Here is a 24,926-nt window from a genome sequence, read left to right as displayed (position 1 = left end):
AAATATTTTTCTAAACAATAATATTTATCATATTATAAAATTTGCTTCAACATTTTAAAGGTTGACGTTTCCAAAAACTAAAATAATATACATAAGCATGCAAAAACGAAGCCATCCTGGCTTTGAAAACACAGTTTCATTCTGGTTTATCTGGTCTTTGATCGTGATCACTCATTAACGGAAAGGACGGCTACGCTTGACAAAATTTACTGATATAATGTTAGTTCATACAAACATCAATTGATAAAAAATTTTAGTAAATTTAATAATTTTATGTATATTATTACTTTTTAAAATATTACCAATATAATGTGATATTTTTTTACTATTTTGTTACGCTATACAAAAGCCAGTTAGCAGCATCTTCAATTGGAAAATTATAACAGTTTTATTCGATAGGTGACAGCAAAAGTTCCAGTGAACAGATTTTTCTTTGCATGTTATATAATACTACAGTATAGTTCGCAACCTGATACCATGTGGTCCCGGGATTCTCTAAAACGGCGCCATAAATGGAGAGGGGAGCCACGACAAGTGCTGAAAGGGGCCACACACACACAGAAAGAGACGTGAAGAATTAGAGCTTTCAAGTGAAATATGTACGGTATATAAATGTACCATATACAAACATGAGATATACGATACTGTATACAAATTAACTTACTCTAAACAATGAGAGAGAAGAGGACTATCTCGTGCTAGACGATTTACGCACTCACACACTTGTTTGCATTCTTTTTGTGTGATTTTAAAAAACGTATTCAATGACACTTGCTTTTTGCCTCCTTTTTAGGATTTCCCGGATATGGGAAATTGCATTGTCGTTGGATAGATTTATTGCTTGCTTTACTGTGCTCTATTTCATTCGTACTTTTCTACAGAATTTTGCACGGATTCCCACATTTTACATATCTCTCTCTAATCACATTTGAAAAGTGAGGGACTTCTCACTTTTCAAATGTGAAATTTCTTCTCTTTCTTCCTCAGAAAAAGATACCTTGCTGTTACATGCAATGGAGGTCCATCAATTCGTCTATGGTCAACTCCTAGCCAAGCAGAATTTATATAAAAAGTCCTGGTCCAAAGCAGCCGATGTTCGGTCATCCAGGTGTTTTAGCTCGTTCTAGGCGCACATTTCTATTTCATAAGTACCCGACATCTTAATTATCCTGGGCAAATAAGAGAATTCCATCATTTCCGAAGCTACATCGGCCGGCTAGTTTGATTATGGGCGACATCGATTCACCACGTTCACATGTTTAAGTGCTTACGGTTTCGCCCATAAACGTTCGCCATTTTTAACGCCATTCATTTTCGTGAATTTCCAGTACTCCTACGTGGCCGCATCTTGCAGTCTCTCACTGGTATCAGCTTTTCTGGTCTCGAAAGCTTAAATTCATCCTGTTTCTTCCGTAGTCTTACCTTCTTGCCATACAACAAGTATAGGTTACGGAATAAAAATTGAATCAAATTTTTAATGCGCGAGAAGGTCATCAGACTTTTCAGTACTCTTCTCTACCATGCCGTCATCTGGTTTTCTGACATCTGACCAAAATGTAACGCTGATGTGTGTGGGCATTGGCAGACGTAGCGCCATAGCGGGCCCGTAGCACCACACTTACAGGTATTGTAAGATTATCGTTCAAAGCGCTGCAAGCATGTCGGAAACAGGTCATACTCAGTTTAGAAGATCGTTTTTGCTAGCGGTCATAGGCACTTGCGCAAAGCCACTCGACGTTGTATTTTGTAGGCGTCCATTGCCGAATTCTTGTTCCATTCATCTTGCCAAAGATGAAGCATTCTGTCTTTCAAGATATTGCGGGCTTGAATCCTCATTCAATGTAGAATATTCAAGTCTTTTAATGTTGTCGCCTCCTTTGCAAATTGGTCCGCCTTTTTATTTCCAGCAATACCTGCGTGCGCTTTGACCCAGACTAATCTTATGTTATCATGAGCGCTTAGAATAAGACGAATGCTTCGTTCGTCAGCATCAGGCGCACGAGGATCTTGTATGGCTAGGAGGGCAGATATAAGATCCTCGTTCGCCTAACCCAGACCCACGAAGTATTAGGAGGTCATACCTGAAGGCAAAGAGAAAACCTAAGCATTCTACATTACCCAACTCTTCTATATTACCCGCACTTCCTACACTTGAAATTTACACATTATCCATCACATCCATCCACCAATGACCATAACTCCTAAAAACACACATAATCCGGAGTTCAATCCTTCACCCGCATTTTGCCTTTATTGCCTTTGAATATCTGTCAAAACACTTACCACCACCACCACCACCGCCAACGAAAAATTTTTCTGGTTTCGATTTCCCTTACGGCCTTAATTATCCAGAAAAGTGTATCTCCAAAAAGTAGAAGGTACGTTTGATGGCGAGAGGGATTTTTCACTATCAACACACGCATGAAACTGCTTATTGGAAAGTCATTAGGGAGAATTCGGAAATATAGAACAAAAGGCGAAAAAAAAGTACTTTATATACACAATGTATATACATATGACTGCATTAATACGCGCGTATGCGAAACAAAAATGTCAGCGGAAATAATTAATGAGCACAACTGAAAATTTTCGGTTGGCAATGATTTATTACCTGATCATTTTCAGAGCTTCATAATAACCACGAGAAGGGAGAAAATATTCCATATTAATTTCTCTCTCAGAATCATTTTTTTTCCTATATTCAATCTGTAAATACTTCCTAACTACAGACGAAAAATTGCTTTTTTTTATTTGCGTTGTAACGTTTCATTTGACTAATGGTAAATTAATTTGAAAATTTTTCATCACATCGGATATTTTATGCTTTTCCAAAAAAAAAAATTGGGATGTTCGTTAATGAATCGAAATAATTACGATAGTTTATTTTCTTCTCTTCATGTAATCTTTTGACGCGAGGTTATTAAATTGGGGGGGTGAAGCTTAATTAATCGAAATCATGTTGCACCTATAGTGCACTTTCCTGGGCTGAGACGCGCGATTTTGTTATAGAATATGCTGAGCATGATTCGCCGAGTAACATTGTGTATAGTTTACACCAGGGTTACACGTATTTTCAGTTCGCGGACCAGAAACAGGTATATATATATATATATATGCCGTGACTATATCACTTATATTGCACGGGACATTTGTGTAATTTTGATCGCCTAACATTTATATTCATCTCTAGGCTGATTATATTTCCTCGTATGGGGATACAGGAAATTTCCAACTGTCACCCGGGAAAGCTTCGATATCTCTCCGAGATGGGAAGCGGGGTGTGTCCGGTCCTCCAATGTCACCAAAAATGATGCTAAAGTTAAGCGAAAAGTTACTAAAATTATTGCTAAAATCACTTAAAATTCGCCACTAACACGAAATGGAGCGCTACTGCAAATCACAGAGGGTTAAAATAAATGCGGTAAAATTATCTTCCAACATGACAAACAGGCAAGATGAATATTCATACTCACAGCATAATTATCATGATATAATTTATGAAATTAAGAAAATAATTCGAATTATTGATTTCTTAAAAGAACGAGAACTCTTTACAAAAAAAACCAGGCTTGTAAAAATTTGGGTTATTTTCACAAAATAGTCGGGCGGCCAAAACTGCAATTACCTACCAAGTACGGGTCATATGGTCACCTCAGTCACCTCACATATTAGTCAGATAATACTTTTTATGCACTACATTTGAATTCATTGCGACTTGCAGTAACCATCTATTTTGTACCTATGGCGATTTTTCACCAATTTTCGCGATAGTTGGCAACTTTACTCCAATTTGTTTTTGGTGATAACTGACGATTCCCTGTTTACATCCCAATTTTCCGTATTTTTTTATGAAGAAAATGCAGTCAGTCCTTGTACTACTAATACTTTACTATCGGAACGCTTTTCGCGAGCCGGGGGTTGTGCACCCCTAAATTAGGGGATCCTAATACGAGACATTGCCCATTCTCCCAACAAGATGCCAAACGGGGGGGGGGGGCGATTGCTCGAATCTTCTTCTTCTTGATACTTATTCGATTACTTAGGGATGGGTATTCGATCATTTTCTTATGGCGCAGAAGATATTTTTCCTTTCCCTCTATCCCAATATCATAAGAAGTAACATGGTAACATGATACTGACATTTCTTCCGTGATCATGTTATATGAAGTTATTCATGTCACAACAAATTTGATATTCAGTAAGTTCATTCTGCGATACGTTCATAAAAGTCATATAGATTTTTAAGAAAACATTTACAGCCACGCCAACGTTCGACTCTTCTGTTTTCCTAGTTAAGAATCAAAATAGAGTGCATTACTGTATTGATCTTGGCGATATTTGGCAAAAATGTTTAAACCAAGCAAGCCCACTCCGCATCATGCAGTTTATGCTCTGTTTGCTAAGTTACGGATATGAATAGGCCGATCATAGTTCACCAGATAGTCATTTAAATCTGGATCGTTCATATTGAATGTCACCGAATTCCCCCCTTCCCCGAAAATAAAATGCCTAGTGCAGTACAAAGTGGCCAATCATAGTTTAAATTGCTAAAAACTTGTCAATGATTTGAAAAGTCATGGGCCTACTGCATGTATGGAACATCTTGTAGGCAAAATGTATATTGAGCTCTTTACTTTCATTTACTTTCAATGTAAAAGTGCCTCTTTTCGAACACCCTCTATGAGATTTTCGTATACCAATGATTCTCAAACTTTTGTCACCTGTGACTTCGTTACCCTGGTCAACATTCGTCCGCAGCTCCCCAGAATAGTCTGGCAAAGAACGATCCAAAGCACCAAACAGGCATACACCAATATCGCCAACTCACCGTGACGCCCCCGGTGGAATTTGCTACGCCCCTAGGAGCTACGATGCACATTTTGCAAGAACCACTAACGTAAACTTATAGACTCATTATTGTAGTTGTTCACATACTCTTCGTAGCCGAAATATATTAACGTGATTACATTTCTCTAAACAATTCGAAATTTGTTAGAATTTGTTTGGAAATTCTTCGAATTAAATTTGAGCCACGTGTACTGATCGAGAGAACACTTCCGCAACTAAATCGCAAAACTTTAAAATCTGTTACAGCTTCCAGGCTTTTAATCAACTTTACCTCTTAGAAGGGATATCAAATTCCTCTGTTTATTTTTTGGACTCGGTTTCAGTATTAGATGGAACTGAGAAAATGGTCCGGCTCTTAATTCGCAGGACTCTGAAACTACTTTCAAGTAATTTTAAGGAAATTATTGGATCGCTAATGCATTATTAATTAAAAACCAAGAGAAATAATTTGTACATAGAAATTTTATTATTTATCTACGTTTGTTATTAGCAGTGAATTTTTATCTACATTTACTCGTGTAATTTAAAATACTTTGTTCGATAACACTTTGTTCGATTTTCGTGAGAGCTAGCTTATAGATTTGTCCTGAAATGCACATTTTTTAGCTTGTCCCTCCCCCCCCCCCCGTCTTTTGCCAGTTGCCCATTCCAGTTGATGTAGACACTTAACTACTACGGCAGCTAAACTAGTCATGCTTACATGAATGTAACAGCAAAGTGCTCCTTATGACAATACAGCCTCGCTTTGTTCCTAACTTACCGAATTATGCGCTGTGGCAGAAGCACCCGATTGACTGTGTATGAATAACTCAGAGCAAAATATATATTCTCTCTCTCTCTCAATCAGTTTTAAAATCTCAATAACTTCAATCATACCTCGAATATGCGAATTCTAGAAATTATGCGAAAAATGTTCTAGGTCTAGCTAGGAATAAAGGAATCATCTTGAATATATCCATGTCGTAGGAATCTAGGAATTACCTGAAAAATGCCCTTGGTCATAGTCGCTGAAACCCCTATGGGATAAGTTCATTTCAGCCCTTCACCCCATCATAATAAAGCCCTTCACAAAATAAGGTGTCCCGTCAATAATTTCTGGCAAAACAATGCAATGCAGTCTTTCTCTCCTATGTACGCGCTTGAGCTCGAATATACGAGACAACCAGCAGCTTCCAGCCCTCTCCCCCCCCCCCCAATGTTTTCATCTCTGCCGTTGGTATTGGAAGGCATTAAAAAATCACCTAAAAATTGTCATTAGCCTAAAATTAAGGGAGTTCCACGAAAAAATGTTCTTGGCCTATGAATAAGGGAATCATCTAAAAAAGTACCCTTGACCTAGGAATAAGAGAATCATCGGAAAAAATGTGCTTGGTCTAGGAATAAAAACCATCTGGAAAATGTTTACGGTCTAGGAATCTAGGAATCACCTGAAAAAATGTGTTTCGTCTAAGAACAAGGGAATCACCTGGAAAATGTGATTGACATAGGAATAAGGGATGCATATAAAAATTACTTTGGTCTGAGAATAATAGAATCACCTGAAAAGTGTCATTTGTGTCTAGGAATAAAAGAATCACCGGAAAAGTCTCATTGGTCCAGGAATGAAGGGATTATAAAACATCATTGCGCTAGGATTAAAGGAATTATCTAGAACATATTCGTGCTCTAGGAAATTAGGGATCACCTGGAAAATACTTCTGGCCTCTAAGAATTCCGGAAAAAATCCTCTTGGTCCAAGATAAAGAAATCACCTGAAAAATCCCCTTGGCCAACGAATATAGGAATCATCTAGAAAATATCCAGCCTCAAGTAATCACTTAAAAAATACCCTTTGTCTAGGAAGTTAGAAAGCGCGTACCTGGATATATTCATTTTTCAGGAGTTAGTTGCAAGGGAGGAATCTGTCTCAATTTTTTGCAGAAAAGTGACCAAACTGCGCAAGCTACCTGGCGGGAGGAGGGAGAGGGGGGGATCAAAACAACAAACCCTGTATATTATAGCGCTAGTCAAGTGTATGGTTTCCTCAATAAGCACTTACCCGAAGACCACTTCGACTATTTAAATTCTCGAAGTTGAGAAAATGTAAATTCTCAGATAGTTGGTTTGGACCTGAGGAACTTCTAATAAATAATAGCACGTGGCTTCTTGTGCTGGTAGACACTAACGAGTGTATTTAACCCTAACACTTTATGTGTTTAGGAAATGTGCTATCATCCATCCATCTTCTGAAAAGATAAACTTCAAACTATAACTTGTATAGTTTCATTGTAACTGATTGTAACTGACTAGGGACAAATAAATTATGTCGTGCTATGATAAATTGGCAATTTTATTTATAATGAGTGTAAAAGTTTGTGTTTTAAAAGAGCTCATTTTCATTCCTCTAGTTCGGAAAGATAGCATTTTCACTACTAATGTGATTAGGAAAGCCTTCATTCATTGATTAATTCAAATATTTCGATTTAAAGTTACATATTTTTAATTTTTAAATTCCATGCAATTCCGAAGGTATTTATCTGCGATTTGGCGGCCTAAATTTCTCTTCAAGAGTTGGCGTATGAAATTTTTCTAACTCAAAGCATTCATGTTAATTAACCATTTTACGATAAAGGACGGAATACTGCGTGCAAACGCATGTGGAGTAAACTCAAGCAAGCTCTCTTTGTTTTTTTCCCCTCTCCTCATTGTCGCGAGACTTTGTTGCAACCCTGCGAAATTGTTCTTTTTACCGTCCTTTTATTTCTACGTATGACGTATCATTCTACTGCATACATATAATAGCAAAGGAGAAGAGGTTGGGTGAAGGTGAAAAAAATCTACTTCGCGCGTATATATATACCTACTCTCTCTTATCTGCACATCTCTATCATTCTGTTTTCCTTTCATCTGTTTTTTCCCTTCCTTTTCGTACTTATTTACCGAATTTCTCACCAACACCTTGCAAGTTAAGGGGTTAATTTACGACTAATCACTACACTGTGACCATTCATCATTCATATACAACGCACTGATCGCGATACGTTCAGTCGAAAAATGCTTTAAAGGAAAACAAGATTAAATGTCACAACCATTAATATTTTGCATCATAATGATGCAGGAGAAGAAGAAAAACAACAACAAAAAACTAAATAATGCAGAAGAAAAACAAACAAAATACAACACTTCAATATATCGGGAATATATACTAAATAATAACAAACCAATGAATAATGTAAACACAAATATACCAGTTCCTCATTAATACTGGGAAACCGAAAATTCTCACACATGAATGCCAGCTTCTCTTTCTTGCTAATGTCCATAAAACATTCAAAGACTTTTTCCCATTCCCACTTTTGGGGATTACAAAGGGGGAAAAAATATCATACACACAGTGCGGTATCTTCCCGTCGTGAGAAAGAACAATATTCCGGAAACAACAAACAACGCGAGCTTTTAATTACAGCGATTGTAGTTTTAGCAATCGACCAAAGTTCACACGAGATGTTTGAAAAGGTTTTTAATTACTTTGGTTCTGTTATACGCACAGAACACACCAGAATGACATTTATTACCCACGCGATGTTGATATTTGCCACTTACCTCAGCTGTAGGAAATAATGCAGTATACACGCGGAAAATAATTCTATAGACTTACTTACTTATGCATGGGATACTATATAACGATATACATTTTTTTTTCTCGTAATTATTTAATTTGGATCTTTGAGGGAAGATTCAAAAACTAATTAGCTCAGAATAAACAGTAAAAAAAAAAGGATTCAGATATTCATACTTTTTCTTTCAAGACGTTCGTAAGTTCGAAATTCAATGTACGAAAGTAACGTATTCGGCATAACTCACTTTACAGTAGTTATTTCTACAGCATATTCGTTAGCTTACGTTGAATAATTTAAGTGATAGTTAGTGTTACTGCTGCTAGATGGCTGTGATAGCCTATTTGGAAGAAAAACCTATGAATTCCGACGGTTACGCGCATCTACTATGCTTTTTAAATGGCACGCGTATCTCATATGTAGTTAAGCAAGCCTTCTAGGCACTCTTAGGGATATGTAAGCCTCTGACACATTCCAAAGTTGCACTCATCTTCGCATTTCTAGGAGAAAGGAAGCTTTTCACGAATTTCTAGAACTAAGCTCTGGGAGTCAGCTAGAGATTAGCACAGCAACCTCTGTGGCGAAATATATAGGAGAAGTAATGATGATGATGTCCAACGCTGTGCCGTTCAGATTCGGCAATGAACTGTAGGTCCCGGTCTGATTATCCCTTGTGTGCATAAAGTAACCGCAATGTGGCGAAATGACACATAGACAGGCATCACCTGTAAAAGGTGATTCGTAAATTCCTATATCTTTGGTATTTTTCCAGGGATTCCTAGATCACGGACCTTTTTTGTGGTGACCGTGGAAAGTTTTCTAATGATTCCTAGAACACAGACATTTTCCAGGTGAGTCCAAGATAAGTAAGTAATAATAAGTTTTCTAAGTAATTTAGTTCCTATAGGCATTTTCCAGGTGATGCCTAGGCTATCGGTTTCTCGATGGGATTTCAAATACTTAGACCATGGATATTTTTTTTCCAGGTATTATCAAGACCATCGGCTTTTCTATGGAATTTCTAAATAACTATCCTAGACCATGGGCATTTTCTCAAGCGATTTCTAGACCATGGGCATTTTCTAAAGCGATTCCTAGACCATTGGAACCTTTCAGACAACTTTACCGTAAAAAATGCCCATGGTCACATGGGCACTTATTACTAGCTATTTAATGCGCACTGCAATACATGAACGCAACAATACGCTGCGTAAGTTGCGTCCATCTCGCCAACTGGGGGTTTACGTTGTTACGAGATGTTGCTGAGTTAAGAGGCTGTCTATCGCACAATCCCATTCAGAGAATATATACAGTAGATTGCTCTAGGTAAGAAAATGTCTGTCCTCTGTAGCTTTGTAGTAAATCACTCGCCCGTACAATGAGAGGTTGGTCATTCTGTTTCCTACATAGGAATGTTACTTTTGCTTTCCGGAATTATCTTCCTTTTTATCCAGTCATCTGTACTTCGTGTTTATCAAGTTATTCATGGGCGATGGATGTTTTCTAGGTAATTGCTAAATTCACACATACACACACACACATTTGGATTCCTTACAACTAGAAACGACATTTTTCACGTGATTCTTAGACCATCAGTTTTTCCATGGGATTCTAAATTTCGAGCAATTCCTGAAGTCCTCGACCATGGATATTTTTCAAGCGATTTCTCAATTCCTCTGCCATGAGCATTTTTCAGGTAAAAGTAGGAATTTTTTAGGTGATTCCTAGACCATTAGTTTCTTCCACGGTATTTCTAAATTCCTACACACTATCAATTTTCCTTTGCCTTTCTCTAAACTTCTAGACCATGGACATTTTTCAAGAGATTTCTAAAGTCCTTGAAGATGGACATTTTTCAAACGATTTCAAAATTCCTACACCATGGACATTTTTTTAGGGATTTTTCAAACGATTTCAAAATTCCTACACCATGGACATTTTTTAGGATATTTTCTGGGTGATTTCAAGACCATCAATTTTTCCATGGCATTTCTAAATTTCTAGAAATGAGCGTTTCTCTAAGTGATTTCTAGATCATTGATATTTACCACGTGATTTCTAGATCATTAATATTTTCCACGTGATTTCTAGAAGACATATGTAACTCAAATCATTCCTTTGAACATGAATATTATATCAAAGATTCCTTAGAACCTACATATTGTTTCTAGCGATCCACACAGCCGAAAAAATAGTTTAGAAACCCTGCTGTAGATACCTCGAGATTCTTTCACATCAAGTGTCCTTTCTACCTTCAAAACAATCAATTCTGCGATGCCACGGCTCATAACTCTAATTATATACATTCCAATTATCAGAAATATCTTGTGATAATCCGATCAAATATACAAAAATAGAATTTAGACTTTGTTCGCTTTCTTTTCAGTAGATTCCACCACGACCAAAACGTCATGGGAATGACTTCCAGCTGAAGTATCGTTTTCCCAGGCAATCGATAAGAAATAGCACATGGATATATATATATGTATGAGTGTGAAGGATGTTCCCGGCAATGTTCCCGCTAAGATGTCCACGCAGTTAACCTAATTCGATATATATGCAGAGTTGCTGTTAATGTCTCCCTCTATCAAACTCTCCTAATTTATTCCAGTCTCCTCCCTAACCTTCGCATATAGTGACATCCCGGATGAACACGCATTCCCCTCTTATTCCTTGGCATGCCTCAAAGGACCAAAAGGGGGTATAAAATTAAACCTTTTCCCTCATGGTTCCTTGAATGTTCGGCCAAAAGGCGGAAGGTTTTCGACAATGACTCCTTTCTAATTGCCTTCATTTGCATAACCTTCTTTTCACTTCACTTGCCTCCCCCCCCCCCACACCCTTACACCGAGTCCGAAACAGGTTATGTACGTAAGTGTGTGTGTGTGTGGGCGTAAGTAGGAGGTGAAGGGGGTTTCGGGAGTTTTAGAGTATGAAAAGCCGAACAGTTAATCTCATTTCACTAATTAGCAAAGTAAGTCAGCTCCGCTAACGACTTATGGGTTAGAGCTCATTAACGCGCTCAGTGTATTACTTCGAACAAGTACAAGTGGGTGGAGAGGGGGGGAAGTTTGGACACCATTCTCTGCCCTTTCCTGAGCTGCCCTGGTGGGTAGGGGAGGAACTATGGGTAGAGACTGAAATTGCGGAACTAGATACATTGAGAAAAGGGAGAACAAAAAAAAACATTATAATTATGAAAGTAAGGCATGGGAACATTTTCTCAAGTGGTTTTGGCAACACTTTCGATCTTTGGAAAAGAGGTAACGGTTACTAAGTATGTAACTTCTCTTGAGGAATAGCCTTTACACGGTTAAATAGTTTTTCTTGCCGTCTCTTTATTCTTGGACGAATATCAAGACAAATAATGGAAAAAACAAATGTCTTTACCCACTTGAAATACATCTCCCAGTGAATGAAATACGTGAATTCGGAATTGCAGTAAAAGCCCGTTATAACGACAGCTCATAATCAGAGGAAAAATTGTCGTTATATAACGGACTTTTTGTTATAGACGAATTTTATTTTTTATTTTCATTTTTGCATTGTAGAAACATGTAAATGGGGGAAAGAAGCTAACTACACAGTGAATCCCACTTATAATGTTGGAGCCCCAAACGTTTATAAGGTATTTCCCAAGCCGTGGATATTGTTTGGGCGTGACTCTTTGGACCATGAGAATTTCCCAAATAGTTCCAACATTCTTAGGGAAAGGCTAACCATTGTGGTGACTCCTTGGACCATGGGAATTTCATAAATCGTTCCAACATTCCCAGGCAACGAATATTTTCTAGGATATTCCTAAATTCCTAGACCAATGATTTTTCCATTCGATTTGTAGATTCTAACACAATATATCTTTTCCTTGAGACAACTAAAATATGGCGATTTTCCAGGTAGTTTCTAGCTGAAGCGCCCGAGTGGCACACACAGTGGTAAGATGCTCGTCTTCCACCATGAAGGTTACCATCAAGGTCCATGGATTCGAATCCGAGCATAGGACGCCAAAAGAGCAAGTTCTTCACCTACCGTGCCTGGGGCGACTACCGATGGATGGAGTCTTCATTTCCCACCCAACTCCACTGGTTGGAAATTGCCATATGGCGATATATGATCGGAGTTGGTGTGCGGTAAAGTAGGGGGTTTCTAGACCAAGGATATTTTCCGGATGATCTCTGCGCTAAATCTGATAAGGTTAACAATATTTCATCAGAGGAAACCAATTTCATGATCTCGAGATAACTTTTTCTGTATTTTCTAATTGGAATTGCCAGGGTCTGGCTTTGATTTGAAGGCGTCCTGTGTACAGCAGGCATGACAAAGTCCTAATCGATATAGTAAATGACGGATCAGTTGTCACACAAAGTGAATATGTATGATTTAATTTCGATACACACTTAAGGTACTGGCATCTTCGATGGAAACCACAACTTTTAAACCACAATACTTTTAATGATTAAGGACATAGTGGAGATCTGTATCCCAGATTTATAAACCATAGTCATTTCTCAGGTGAATCTTAGATGCGTGGACCAATGACATTTTTGTCAAGTATTTTATACATCCCCAGACAAGGACTATCGTTTAAAAGAAAAATTTGGAATGACGTTTAAAAGAAAAGTTCCCAAAATCGTTCCTACATTCCCGCACGACGGATACTTTTCTAGGAGATTCCCTAGTTCCTAGACCATTGATTTTTCCATTCGGTTCCTAAGCTCCCTGGTAATAGATCTTTTTTTTTTGTCACTCGTAGACCAAGGATGTTTTCCTAGGTGATGTCTAGTAGATCTGACAATATTTGATTTCATTAGAAAAACCAATATTTTCATCTAGATAACTTTTCTCTGATTTTGCTTAGGGGTCTTTTACCTTTTAACGTGGTAAAAAAACGTTCACATATGTAGAAATATTATTGAAAAATATTATTTGTCTACACATTGATTTATTTCAGGTATAAGTCTATCAAGACAAGTTCTATCCTATGCCAGTAGAAAAGTTTACATGTCTTGACTACTCAATTTTTTTTATAAATTTTCAAATAAAAAAAAATTAAAAACAGCTTGTGCCCATGATAAAATTGCACTAAATCAGTATAATTGAATAAAAAATGATTCAAAATAAAAAAACGGTTCAGTTCAAAAAAGGATGAAAAAGATTGAGATTTTTTATCGACACAATCAAATTTATTCAAAATTAAATTTTTGATTTTAAAAGATTTAAATCAAAAAATTTGAAATTTAAAAATTTAATTTAAAAAAATTATTACCCAAATATTTATGAATGGATCTGAAATCTTTATCGCCATTTTATCAACTGAATAGTTTCCTTTATTTTGAATCAATTTTTATTCAAATTCATATCCATGATTTCAAATCAAATTCATGAATTCGAATTCATGTCATATTTATTTATTATATGCGCAAGCTGCTTTTAATGCATTTTTGAAAAATTGTAAAAACTCAAGTATTAGAGATAGGCAAAACTTTGTACTGACATAGGAAATCATATGTAGTAAATATTTGAAATACATCAATGGAAATAATATTTATATCATGTTTCTACATGAGAAAGATTTTTAAAACCATGTTAAAATTCAGGAGACCCGTTGATTGGAATTGATAGGGACTGGCTTTGATTTGAGGGCGTCATTTGTACAGCAAGCATGACTGAACCCTAGTTGATAAGGTAAGAGATGGATCTTTGGCCAGTAATTATGTATTTTTGAATTTTGAGACCGCAAATTTACAAAAGCCTTGAATGATAACCCCACTTTCTAATGAGTAAATCCAAACCTACGGCATAGCGTGTAGATCTTCATTCAAGAACGAATGCGTATTTCGGCTCCACCGTTACATAAACTTTTTTTATTTTAACCGTTAAATCAGCGCATCCGCTAATCGTAAATTAGCAACCTTTCCGCGAGTATATTTAAGCAAATTAAGACGGTAACGGTTTAACAACAAGACTCCAAACTAAGACTAACGATATACTGTGCATAGCCCTCTTTAAACCTCTAAATCTTTTAGCGGAAAATAACGATGAAGGAATGTAAAGCGGGGTTTCCATGGAAAACATGGGCGGTATATCCATCCGCCGAGTCTCATTAAGAGTTGTTTAATTAGTTAAAGCCTTGTAAAAGATCTGATAACTCTTTCTCCCCCATGAACGTCAATCTACTTACACGAGAGTGGATAATATGTCTGACTCCATGTTCGACGTGCTGTAATTACATTGATGAGGGAAATCATTAACCCTTACTTAACAAGGCTCTTTTCTCTCTTGATCTGACAATATTTCTTCTCCGATCATTCTCCTATTTCTTTTTTTACTTGTTTCATGTTCTCAATGTGTGTGTGTCTGTGTGTCTCGCGTGTTCTTCAAACAAAGTTGGCACTCACTTTGATTATCACTCAGGAAATGGGCTTTTACACGTACCCATTGATACTGGTGTTTTGTTCCCATGGCGAAGAAACTGCTGTAAAAAGTACAAGGGAAGGGTGCCGTATTTTATAGCACTCCCGTCCCGTTTGTGTTCGTTGTTTTATATTTTCTCCATCTGGAGGGATTTGAGATGGACTTAAACTTGGTACTTAAGAGAATAGATGCACTTACTTTCTCGAAGAATCGAAATTTCGGATGCCATTCACAGTTTAAGTATACATCTTTGTTGGTCTACTTAACTTGAATAATTGTGAAAATTTCCTAAATTCTATTTTATTAAATTTCTTTGTCGAGTTCAAATATCACCCGTAAAATACGCTGAGTACCCCCCCCCCCCCCAAAAAAAAACAAAAAAAACCCGCGAAAGATTGTGTATCATTTGTGCGAGCCAGAGAAAGTATGTTTTGAGTTCCTTTTGTTGGGCTGGACTAAGATCAGCAGTACTGTGTACGAACCGGACGAAGTCAGCTGAGTCTCTGACCATATTTATCCAGCAATGAACATTTTTCTTCTATGAAGACCTATGAATAACATTCTCCTTTGAGATGCCATGTCCCATAACAGATTACATCGATCTCAAACTGTGTGAAGTTGATAGAAAAATCACTCTGCATTATTTGTACACTTAGACTAGTCCCCACATACCCTCTACTGAAGTACAATTGAGAGCTTATACACCAAGGGTTCTTACTAATTTGTGTTCCATGGACTCCTTGTGACTGCAATATGAAAGTCACGGACCCCCCCCCCCCCTTCCCCCGTGCCACAAAAATGACGGTAACGGACACTGGAGTAGCAAAGGGACTAGCATGTGAGTTTACCAGTCTCAAATATTCTCGATAGACCAGGGCTCAAGTCCCTGTGAGGGCAGAGATGAATTTCCCTTCCCTGAAACGCCGCTATCTCTTCATTCAGTCAGTTTTCCGAATCTATTGCAATCGTTTCATCACGCATAAATTCTAAATACTGTAAATGTATTCAAATATTGTCTCGGAGTATTTAAATTGCTTCATAAAAAGTGATTTTGAGAGCTCACCAAAAGCTGTTTTAAATTTTAAAAATAATAAATGGACAAAAAATCGACCATATCAATCAATCTACTACTAAAACCATCAATATCTCGTCCCTGAATCAAGATAAGCATATAATACAGTGATATATAATTCTCATTCTGATACATCATTTACTATTCAGAAAACGTTTACAGAGTTTTTTCCCCTTTAAATGAAATATGGAGTTATTTTCCTCCAGAATTCTCAATAAATAATCCCCATAATAGATCTACAACAGAGTTCTTTGACAGTCTGTCTCGCATTGTCGCGTCCAAGTCGAGGGTATTCTGTATTTTCTTATAATATTATGATAGATGTTAAAGATAAGAATAAGAATATTTATTCTATAAAAATATACGAACACTTCAGTTTCGTAAATACGTATAGATTCATGGCCGACTGAATATTTCTCACGAAATGATCACTACTGTCTCTCTCTCCCTCTCTCGCATGATTTCAAATCTCCATTCTTCTCGAAAATATCAATATCAAAGTCTCTCAGTGTGGAAATATTCACATTCTAAAAAGTAAGCAAATCGTAAGTCATAATATCCAACAAAAAAGCAAAAATAATAATAAATACGTATTTTCGTCATAGTTTGTCAAAAGCATGGTGGCATTAAGAGAGGAAGATATTCACTAGCAAAAAGGGAGAAAAGGAAAAAAAAAAACTCTCGAGACAAATATCCACATTCCTTACATTCCGATAAACTTGCTGAGTTTGGTTCGAGGATAAAAAAAAAAAAAAATCAAAGAAACAAGATACAAGGTGTTGAAACTCTGGGAACCAAAAAAGAATAGGATAGAATAGAATAAGAGGAGAATTCTCTCCTAGCGCAATCGAGATCAAATCAAGTCAAGTCATTCTTCTAGGAGAAAAATCTTCCGATATTTCTCGCACTTTTATACCATACTTTACGATTTATTTTGAAAAAAAAAGAAGAAGAAAATAGAAAAGAAGAAAATATATAGGAAATTCTAATCGCGAAATGAGTCGCGAAGATATCATCCATCATTCCTTTTTGAACCATCTGTCTTGTGACCAAAGAGTCACTCACCCACAAGGAGTCCTAAAAAAGTAAGTTCAAATATAAGAAGAAAGAAAAATCTTAAGATATATCTATCGAAATAGAGAGAAAGAATTTCCTATGAGAAGATATATATTCAGAAATTTTATTTTATGCTTAAAGATAGGTATAAAGACCCTCTTCTTTTTTGCTTTTCTGTCTTATACGATGATGATCATGACGATACTCGGTGAAGAAAAACTTTGAAGAAAGTTTTATGAATATTCTTATATATTTTTTTCTGGATGTCTGTCTATTCAGGAGATGTTGGAAAGATTTTTTTTTTTGTTGGAATTTTTCGTGGATTTGTTCCGTGGAATTTACGATATTTTTTTAAGATTATTCGAAGATTTTTAGGTTGTATTTCTGAAGAACTGTTGTTAGGAAACAAACATCACCGTAGTTTTTATGGAACTTCGCGTTTCGTTTTTTACATATTTTACTTGATATCATTGTTGTCTTTTGAAGGTATGATAAAAGTTTTCCGTGCATAAATTCGTATATTCTGTACCGGTATGGTCATTTTATGCAAAGGGGGTTATAATAGACCTTTATATGCAAAATAAAACTGTTTCCGGAATGTCCACTGAGATCCAACGTAGAAGAATGCGATGATTTATTTGCGTGTGGTGCCTCCTATATAATAGAATATGAACTACATCTCGCCGCATGACCGTCACGGCAGTAACATCTCGCCACAATTGTATTGTATCGCCAATACAATCGGCCAACCATGTTGATTCTAGGTAGCTCGGATTGCAGTAGTGATTCGTGGTTTTGCCGTTCTATTGCTATCTCATTTAGTCTTTTTCACCGCTTATTCCTAAAATTATCCCTCAGCTATAGCCTGCTTAGTACATCTCTTCCCGTTCCATCTCAATATTGTTCTGTCTCCAAGTGACTCTTTTGAATGCTCACATGCTTTCACACTCTTTTCGATGCTTGCATGCTTTCACATTATTTTGGATGCACACATGCTTCACACCCTTTAGTTCACTCCATTCTCTGATCTGGTTTCTTGCTCTCTATAAGGTATTAGGCCACTCACACACTCCGTATTTCAGAATTAATTGAAGAAATGATTCAATTATTAATTTCAAAAAATCATTTCAGATTTAATGAAACAAATGATTTTATAATTCATGAAACAAATGATTTTATAATTCATGAAACAAATGATTTTATAATTCATGAAACAAATGATTTTATAATTCATGAAACAAATAAGTTCATAATTAATGAAAGAAATGATTCCATAATTAAATACAAATACAAAGCCACTGCAGACAAAATACTCAACGACGTGGCAGAGAAAAAGATCCCCATAACAAATAAATATGGATGTCATATATAAACACAGCAACCCAATTGGAAATGAATTATACAAAAACTAGAAACAATATATATATATACATGATATAATATTATACAATGTCCATAAAGAATACTTATGGTTGTCTTATTATAAGTATGGATACTTCTCGATTTACTCCAACTTGTTTATTGTATTTCTTTTTAAACGTGACAATTGTGTTAGAATTTACTACTTCCTGGGGTAAGCTATTCCATTTATTGACAACCCTATTAGAGGAAAATTCCCTGCGACACCATAATTTATAATTGTCCCTTACCAATCGGTACTAGTGTCCCTCTTGTAGAAGCAGTCGAATGACGGTGTACTAATAATTCATGGTCATCCCTATCCATCCCATTGAAAATTTGGAACACTTCGATCATATCTTCCCGACATCTGCCGTTTATCCAACGTAAACATATTCAAAAAACGAAGTCTCTCTTCATAACTTGAGTCTCGTGTGCCAATAAGGACACGCGTAGCTTTTCTCTGCACCCCCTCAACAAAGCCTATCTCCCTCTGTAGGTATGGTATCCAAAACTTTACAGCATACTCCAGTCCAGGGCGAACTAAGGCCTCGCAAAAGCAGAAGAATGCTTTAAGAGAACGCGAAGACACCTTCTTGAAAATGAAACCGAGCACTGTATTCGATATTTTGACCACCGCTGAACAATGTTCAAAAAATCTAAGCCACTCGTCAATGAGAATTCCCAAATAGGTGACCCTATGTAAGGGCCAGGGATAGTTGCATCCGCGGGATAGTGACACAATTCAACTCGTAAGAGAAACGTGGTTTGTTCGAACCAAACTGAGCGACCATTCACTTGTCAACGCTAAACTTTATGCTCCATTCATTTGTCCATGCTCCAATCCTGTTTAAGTGGGTCTGGAGCAACTCCCTATCGCTTTGATTCCCGACAACCCTATCTAATGAAATAAATTTTTTCAGAATTAATGATTTTCTTTTCTATTTGCTTTAATTACAACCTGAAAAATTGAAATGAAAATCAATTAAACTATAATGGCAACGAAATTATCATATTTTAAGGGAAATATAATAACATAAATCAACACGAAAACAAATCATACCAAAACAAATCACACAACACAAGACCATAAATTCGATTCCAAACATGACAATTCTAGTGTAAAAACCAGAAAAATTTATCAATCACCATCATTACTCTGTGAACCCATGTGCAGATCGTTTCACATCCATGTCCAACAACCAATTCCTCCAAATTTTACACATAACAATACTCCCAAATACTTCAACCACGCCAGGGAGTCTGTCCGAGACATTACCTTACATAGAAATAGTCCATGTGTGTCTTTTACCTCCCATTTGTACATATACGAGTATTATCACTAGCCACGGGGCAGCACACACTATTATGATGAAATGAAATTATGCCAGAATGTATTATTATTTTTTTCCATCTTCTCTTTCAGCACAAATTGGATTTGCTGGGGGTCCCTTCTGCTTCCAATCATTATATAGCCTTTTCCTTTTTTTTTTTATGTACCTGCTGGCATGGTTCAACTCAGTACTTTCAGCACTAATATATCACACACATACACTGTACGAAATTGGATATCGGAAGCATTAATAAAAGGTCATGCGGGTAGAAGCAATTATTTTGAGCAGTGTAAATGCAAGTTGGACATTAAACCTCTGTTCCCTTTTCCCGTTTCTTCCCTTCTCCTGTTCTCACTGTGTGCTATATACCTATAATATTTTTTTATTACTTTTTATCTGTACAGTTTCTATTTTATTCTTTTTCGACATCATCATGCGGGAAATCAATAGAATTTTTCTTGTTTTTTTTGTCTATTTTCATGGTTTTAATGACTGTTACGTTAAGTTAATGGAACTATTCCAAATGAAAAATGAACTTTTTGTTTCTGGGGGGATCATTTTACCTTTATTAGGATTTTGTGCCTTTGATTGATTATATTTCAGGATTAGGAAAAGGGTAGAGAATACATGTTGGACGGGGAGGAAAACGACTGGAAAAATAAATTCAATTAGCAATTTGAGTAATTTGGATTTTTTTTTTGTCAAGAACTTTACGAATGTTTGAAATCAATCAAATATTTTGAAATGTTTAAGTAAAATGAATGAGATTTGAAAAAAAATTGTATGTTGCTTTTAAAATTGTTTGTTTTATTTTCTAAGGAATTATCCTTGATTGTCTTAAATACTAATGTGTTTAGAATGTTTAAGTGTCGATATAAAAAATTGGAAGCAGGAATTTGGAGCAGGAGATGAATTAGCTAACCAAATGGCTTGTACAATGTACAGGGTGTGCCGTTATTCCTTATTCGGCCTTTATCTCATCAGCCGTTCGTCGTATAGGAAATGTTTTAATTTAAAAAATTGCTCAAAATGTGTTCAGAAATCACTCTGTAGCAGTTATGAAAGTGAAAATATACTGTGTAATAAAAAAAAATCCATACGATTACCCTGTACTTTAACTTCCAATTAGGAAGTTGTGTTGCCCTGTCTCTTCTGAGGCCAAAAAAAAATCATGTTTCCAAGGGCAATTTGCTAAGATGTTTGAATTCAAAAACTGGAAAAAAGTTGGGAAGGGCAGCATAAACTAACGGACAACAACACTTCTTTGCTCCATTTATGTTGTTCTTTCCCAACTTTTTTTAGATTTTTGAATTATACGAGTGTAATTTTGTTTGTTGTGGAATTGAACTCCACAACAACGGATTCCGATACGGCAACTTAACATTGTCAAATGTTAATATTGGGATTTATCAAACTTAACATTGGGATCACGTATGAAATAGAAAATAAATCTTAAAAAAATTATTTTATATGTGATTATAGTTTATTTTCTATAATAATGGTGACTAGAGATCATGCTAAATTTCATGTTATTGATGCATAGCTTCGCAAAATTAAACTTTGCGTACAACAATAATGAATAAAATAGACATATGCACATAGCTGCACCCATTCAGTAGCATTCGTCAATTACACAACATATCCGTCGAGAAATTAGACTTTATGAGCTCAAGCAATATCACAGCACTCATTTCCAGCCTAATTTATATAATTATTTAGCCTCGATCGTTGGTGGACCAAGCAAGAAACACGAATGATTTTGCTCCTATAATATCTATAGGCCTCAAATGAACTTCGGTCGCTGCTATGTTAGGTTACATAGGTTACCAACCTAAGTGTGTAAATGTTACCGAAAGATTTCCCACAGTATTACATCAATTTCAAATCTTTTATGGGACATGGCATCAACACCATAGAATAAAATGTTCATTTACGGATGAATATGGTCAAAGACTCAACTCATTTTGTTACATACTATTATCATATTCACTCATACTATTGTTATTGTTCATTCCAACCGTAAACCCACTCAGATCATAACACTTCGTCCGAGGTATTCACACAGTGCGCAATATTTCGCAATATATGTATACATATTTCTTCAACCACTGTGTATTTCACGTGTTAATTTTTAAAATTTGAGAAAAAAATAACAGAAATCTAATTTAGGTGGCTAGAGACGCCACTAACTGAAGAGATGAATGCTGAACCACAATCGAAATTTTTTCATCCAGATGCCTGGCCCCTAAAGCGGGCCATAAGTCGACTTCAAGACCTGTCCTCCCCAGCCCAGGGTAACTGGGTGAAGGGAAAAACGAGATAGTAGGTGTATGTGTCTAAGTTAGCAGAAGTGACAGATGGATTTCAAAACATATAACAATCAATAATATTCATTCACAAATCTGCAATTACTCCCTTCCGATCCAAAATATAGATGGCGCACGTTGAACAGAAAGCACACGATTCAGCCAATCACGAGTATTGCCTAATTAGAAATTGGAGGGCGTTTCACAAGATTCATCTGTGGTAAAGAAAGATCAGCGATCATACATCGTCCCGCAAAAGTTTGCATTGATGCGAACAGGAATACGTTAATCAATGACTATTAATTATGTTGCAATTTTGTATGATCCGACCATAATAAATGGCTTTACGAAACAATTTCAAGGGAAATCATTACACTCTCAAAATAACTCATACGTTTAAATGAAAGTGTCATGTTCATGCCTTGACATGATCTCATGTACATTGCTTTACGCGTTTGAATTTTTGTAATTTTGCGTGCCGCGACAAATGCATGGTGGTCATAAAGAAATATCTGACTTTTAGCTACAAGTGTTTTAAAATTTGAATAAATTCGAAGGTAAGAGGCATAATAGAGGGCAAGACATATAAGGAGGTCTTTCAGAAATTAATGGTCTTTCTGGTCAGTAATTTCTGAAATTCCCGATACCAAAATCGACAACATTCATCCAAACTAAATAATTTCAAAGACCATTAATTTCTCCGATACGTCGGAAATTTCTCAAAATTCACTCGCCGATACCACGGAGAAATTTACTTTCGAAAATCTCGAGCTAATATAAATTACTCGAAGATATAAATCTCAAGTTTCATCGGGAATGCTCCGACTGTTATGGTCACTAACAGCTCGAAAACGGATATATTTTCAGGAGATGGATCATCAGTTCCCAACTTTTGATACTTTCCAGTAACCACTAGTTACGCGTATCTTTTAAAATGTGTAGGAGACGAGCGTATCTCCCCAGAAATGCGTAGGACGCTTGCTTATCTCTTGTGTTACTGCGCTAGGTGTGTCTCGCATCAAGCCTACACAGTTAAATCGAATAAATCCACAAACTCATGAATATAAGCCTTTTGAGGATGTAAATAAATGAATAAAATAAAAGACATCATTCAATAACCCATGTTCGCTCATCTTCATTTAATGATGGTCCATCCGCTCAAAATTAAATTATTACATATGTCGTGCAACATTTCTAATATGTGAAGGTGGCGAGCGAGAAAGCAACATACGGCAGGAAGGTCTTTCTCGTTGGTTGTCTTACTTCACACCAAAGCTGCAGAGTTCAAAGGAGTTTTCTCGGTTATCGCTGGGGCCCCCAGATATCTCAAGTAGATAGGTGCTTCCAAAAATAGGATCCTCATAGACAATGTCAGACAGGATTAAGCGTGTTCATCTTTCAACGGATTAAAGCACCCACGGAAAGACGGATGACACATCGGTAACAAATAACAGGTTTATTGCAACAATTAAACATAATTTCGTTAGAAGTTAAGATATGCTACACAGCACCAAGAGCTGTGAGCAGACAGAATATAAATTTACATTTGAGAATTAACGGTTACAACCAGCGAGTGAACGGAGTAAAGCAGCGACGACCTAACATAGCTCAGTCCTTTTATACACAGCACACATCTCCGAGAATATGCAAATGACAATCCATGCAACAACCGTGGATCGGTTGTGACGAAGGTTGGCAGCGACTCCTACGTCACTACAAGCAGAACATCCCAGAATTAGCGTACCGCCACAGCCACCCTCCTCCTCAGCGAAGCGGTCCTGGAAAGCGGAACCGGATAGGTCTTCCTCTCTTCGAGAAGATAGGTGATCCTGGAAGTTTGCTGGACGTCTGGAGATTGACCTGTTGTGGTGGACCGTCCGGATGTTGCTTTTTCTCCTGGATCACCGGAGACAACTCTAAATCTTTCACTGGAAGGAATGCTGGCTTCATTCTGTCCAACGATACCCATCTCTGAGCGTTCTGGAACTGCAAAAGAAAAAACTTCGGCTTTCGCCTTATTACAAGGAATGGTCCATCGTATGGCGGTTGTAATGGCTTGCGAACTGCATCATATCTAACAAAGACATGATCGCAAGTGAATAAATCTTTAGGAATGTAAACAACCTTAGTACCGTGACGAGTACCTTGTACCGGCTTCACATTACGGAAAGCCGCTTTCAGCTGTTGAATTAGCTCAGGCTGGGCCAATTCCCTCACAGATTCAGTAAATAACTCTCCAGGTAGTCGTAATGACTGTCCGTAAACAAGCTCAGACGACGTATGTTGCCAGTCCTCGCGAACAGCATTGCGCAGTCCCAGCAGAATAAGTGGCAAGGCGTCAACCCACGAATTATTTTCCACACACTTCAAGGAAGCTTTTAGAACTCGATGAGTTCGCTCAATCATGCCGTTACATTTGGGATTATATGCTGTCGTTCTGCATATCTCGATACCGAATGTTTGAGCAAGTCTCTTGAAAGTTAGAGATTCTAATTGCCTGCCTTGATCACAAATCAATCGGGCCGGAACACCAAAACGCGCCACCCAATTAAAAAGAAATGCACGTGAAATAGTGTTGGCCGTTATATCAGGCAAAGGAACAACCTCCAACCAACGGGTGAACCTGTGACTGTCGTAGCAAAACGAAAACCATTACACACTGGAAGTGGGCCAATAAAATCAAGATTTATAACTTGAAATCTGGCATTAGGCATTTCTATGAAGCCTAGGGGTGAGTACGTGTGTCTATGCACTTTGGCTTTCTGGCATGGTACACAAGTTTTGCACCAAGCGGCAATATCCTTTCGGATAGCTGGCCAGACATACTTCACACATATTTGCTTCAATGTAGCCCGTGTGCCAACATGAGCTAATCCATGAATCGAATCAAAAATCAAACGTC

General features: G+C 36.9%; 1 protein-coding gene across 1 annotated transcript; it reads right to left on the bottom strand.

The window, feature by feature from the left end:
* Positions 1-23,788: 23,788 nt before the first annotated feature.
* Positions 23,789-24,430, bottom strand: LOC149079885 (uncharacterized). The gene has a single exon (XM_089239942.1). It carries the CDS (start codon positions 24,428-24,430, stop codon positions 23,789-23,791), a length of 642 nt encoding a protein of 213 aa, XP_089096068.1.
* Between the last annotated feature and the right edge of the window lie 496 nt (positions 24,431-24,926).

This window comes from Pholcus phalangioides, unplaced genomic scaffold (genome assembly GCF_987345545.1).
Source record: "Pholcus phalangioides strain wild (caught in Gottingen) unplaced genomic scaffold, Ppha-v1.0 ptg000012l_1, whole genome shotgun sequence".
In the NCBI taxonomy this organism is placed as follows: domain Eukaryota; kingdom Metazoa; phylum Arthropoda; class Arachnida; order Araneae; family Pholcidae; genus Pholcus; species Pholcus phalangioides.
Note: the sequence above shows the minus strand (reverse complement) of the source record. Positions and strands in the feature narration are given on the sequence as shown.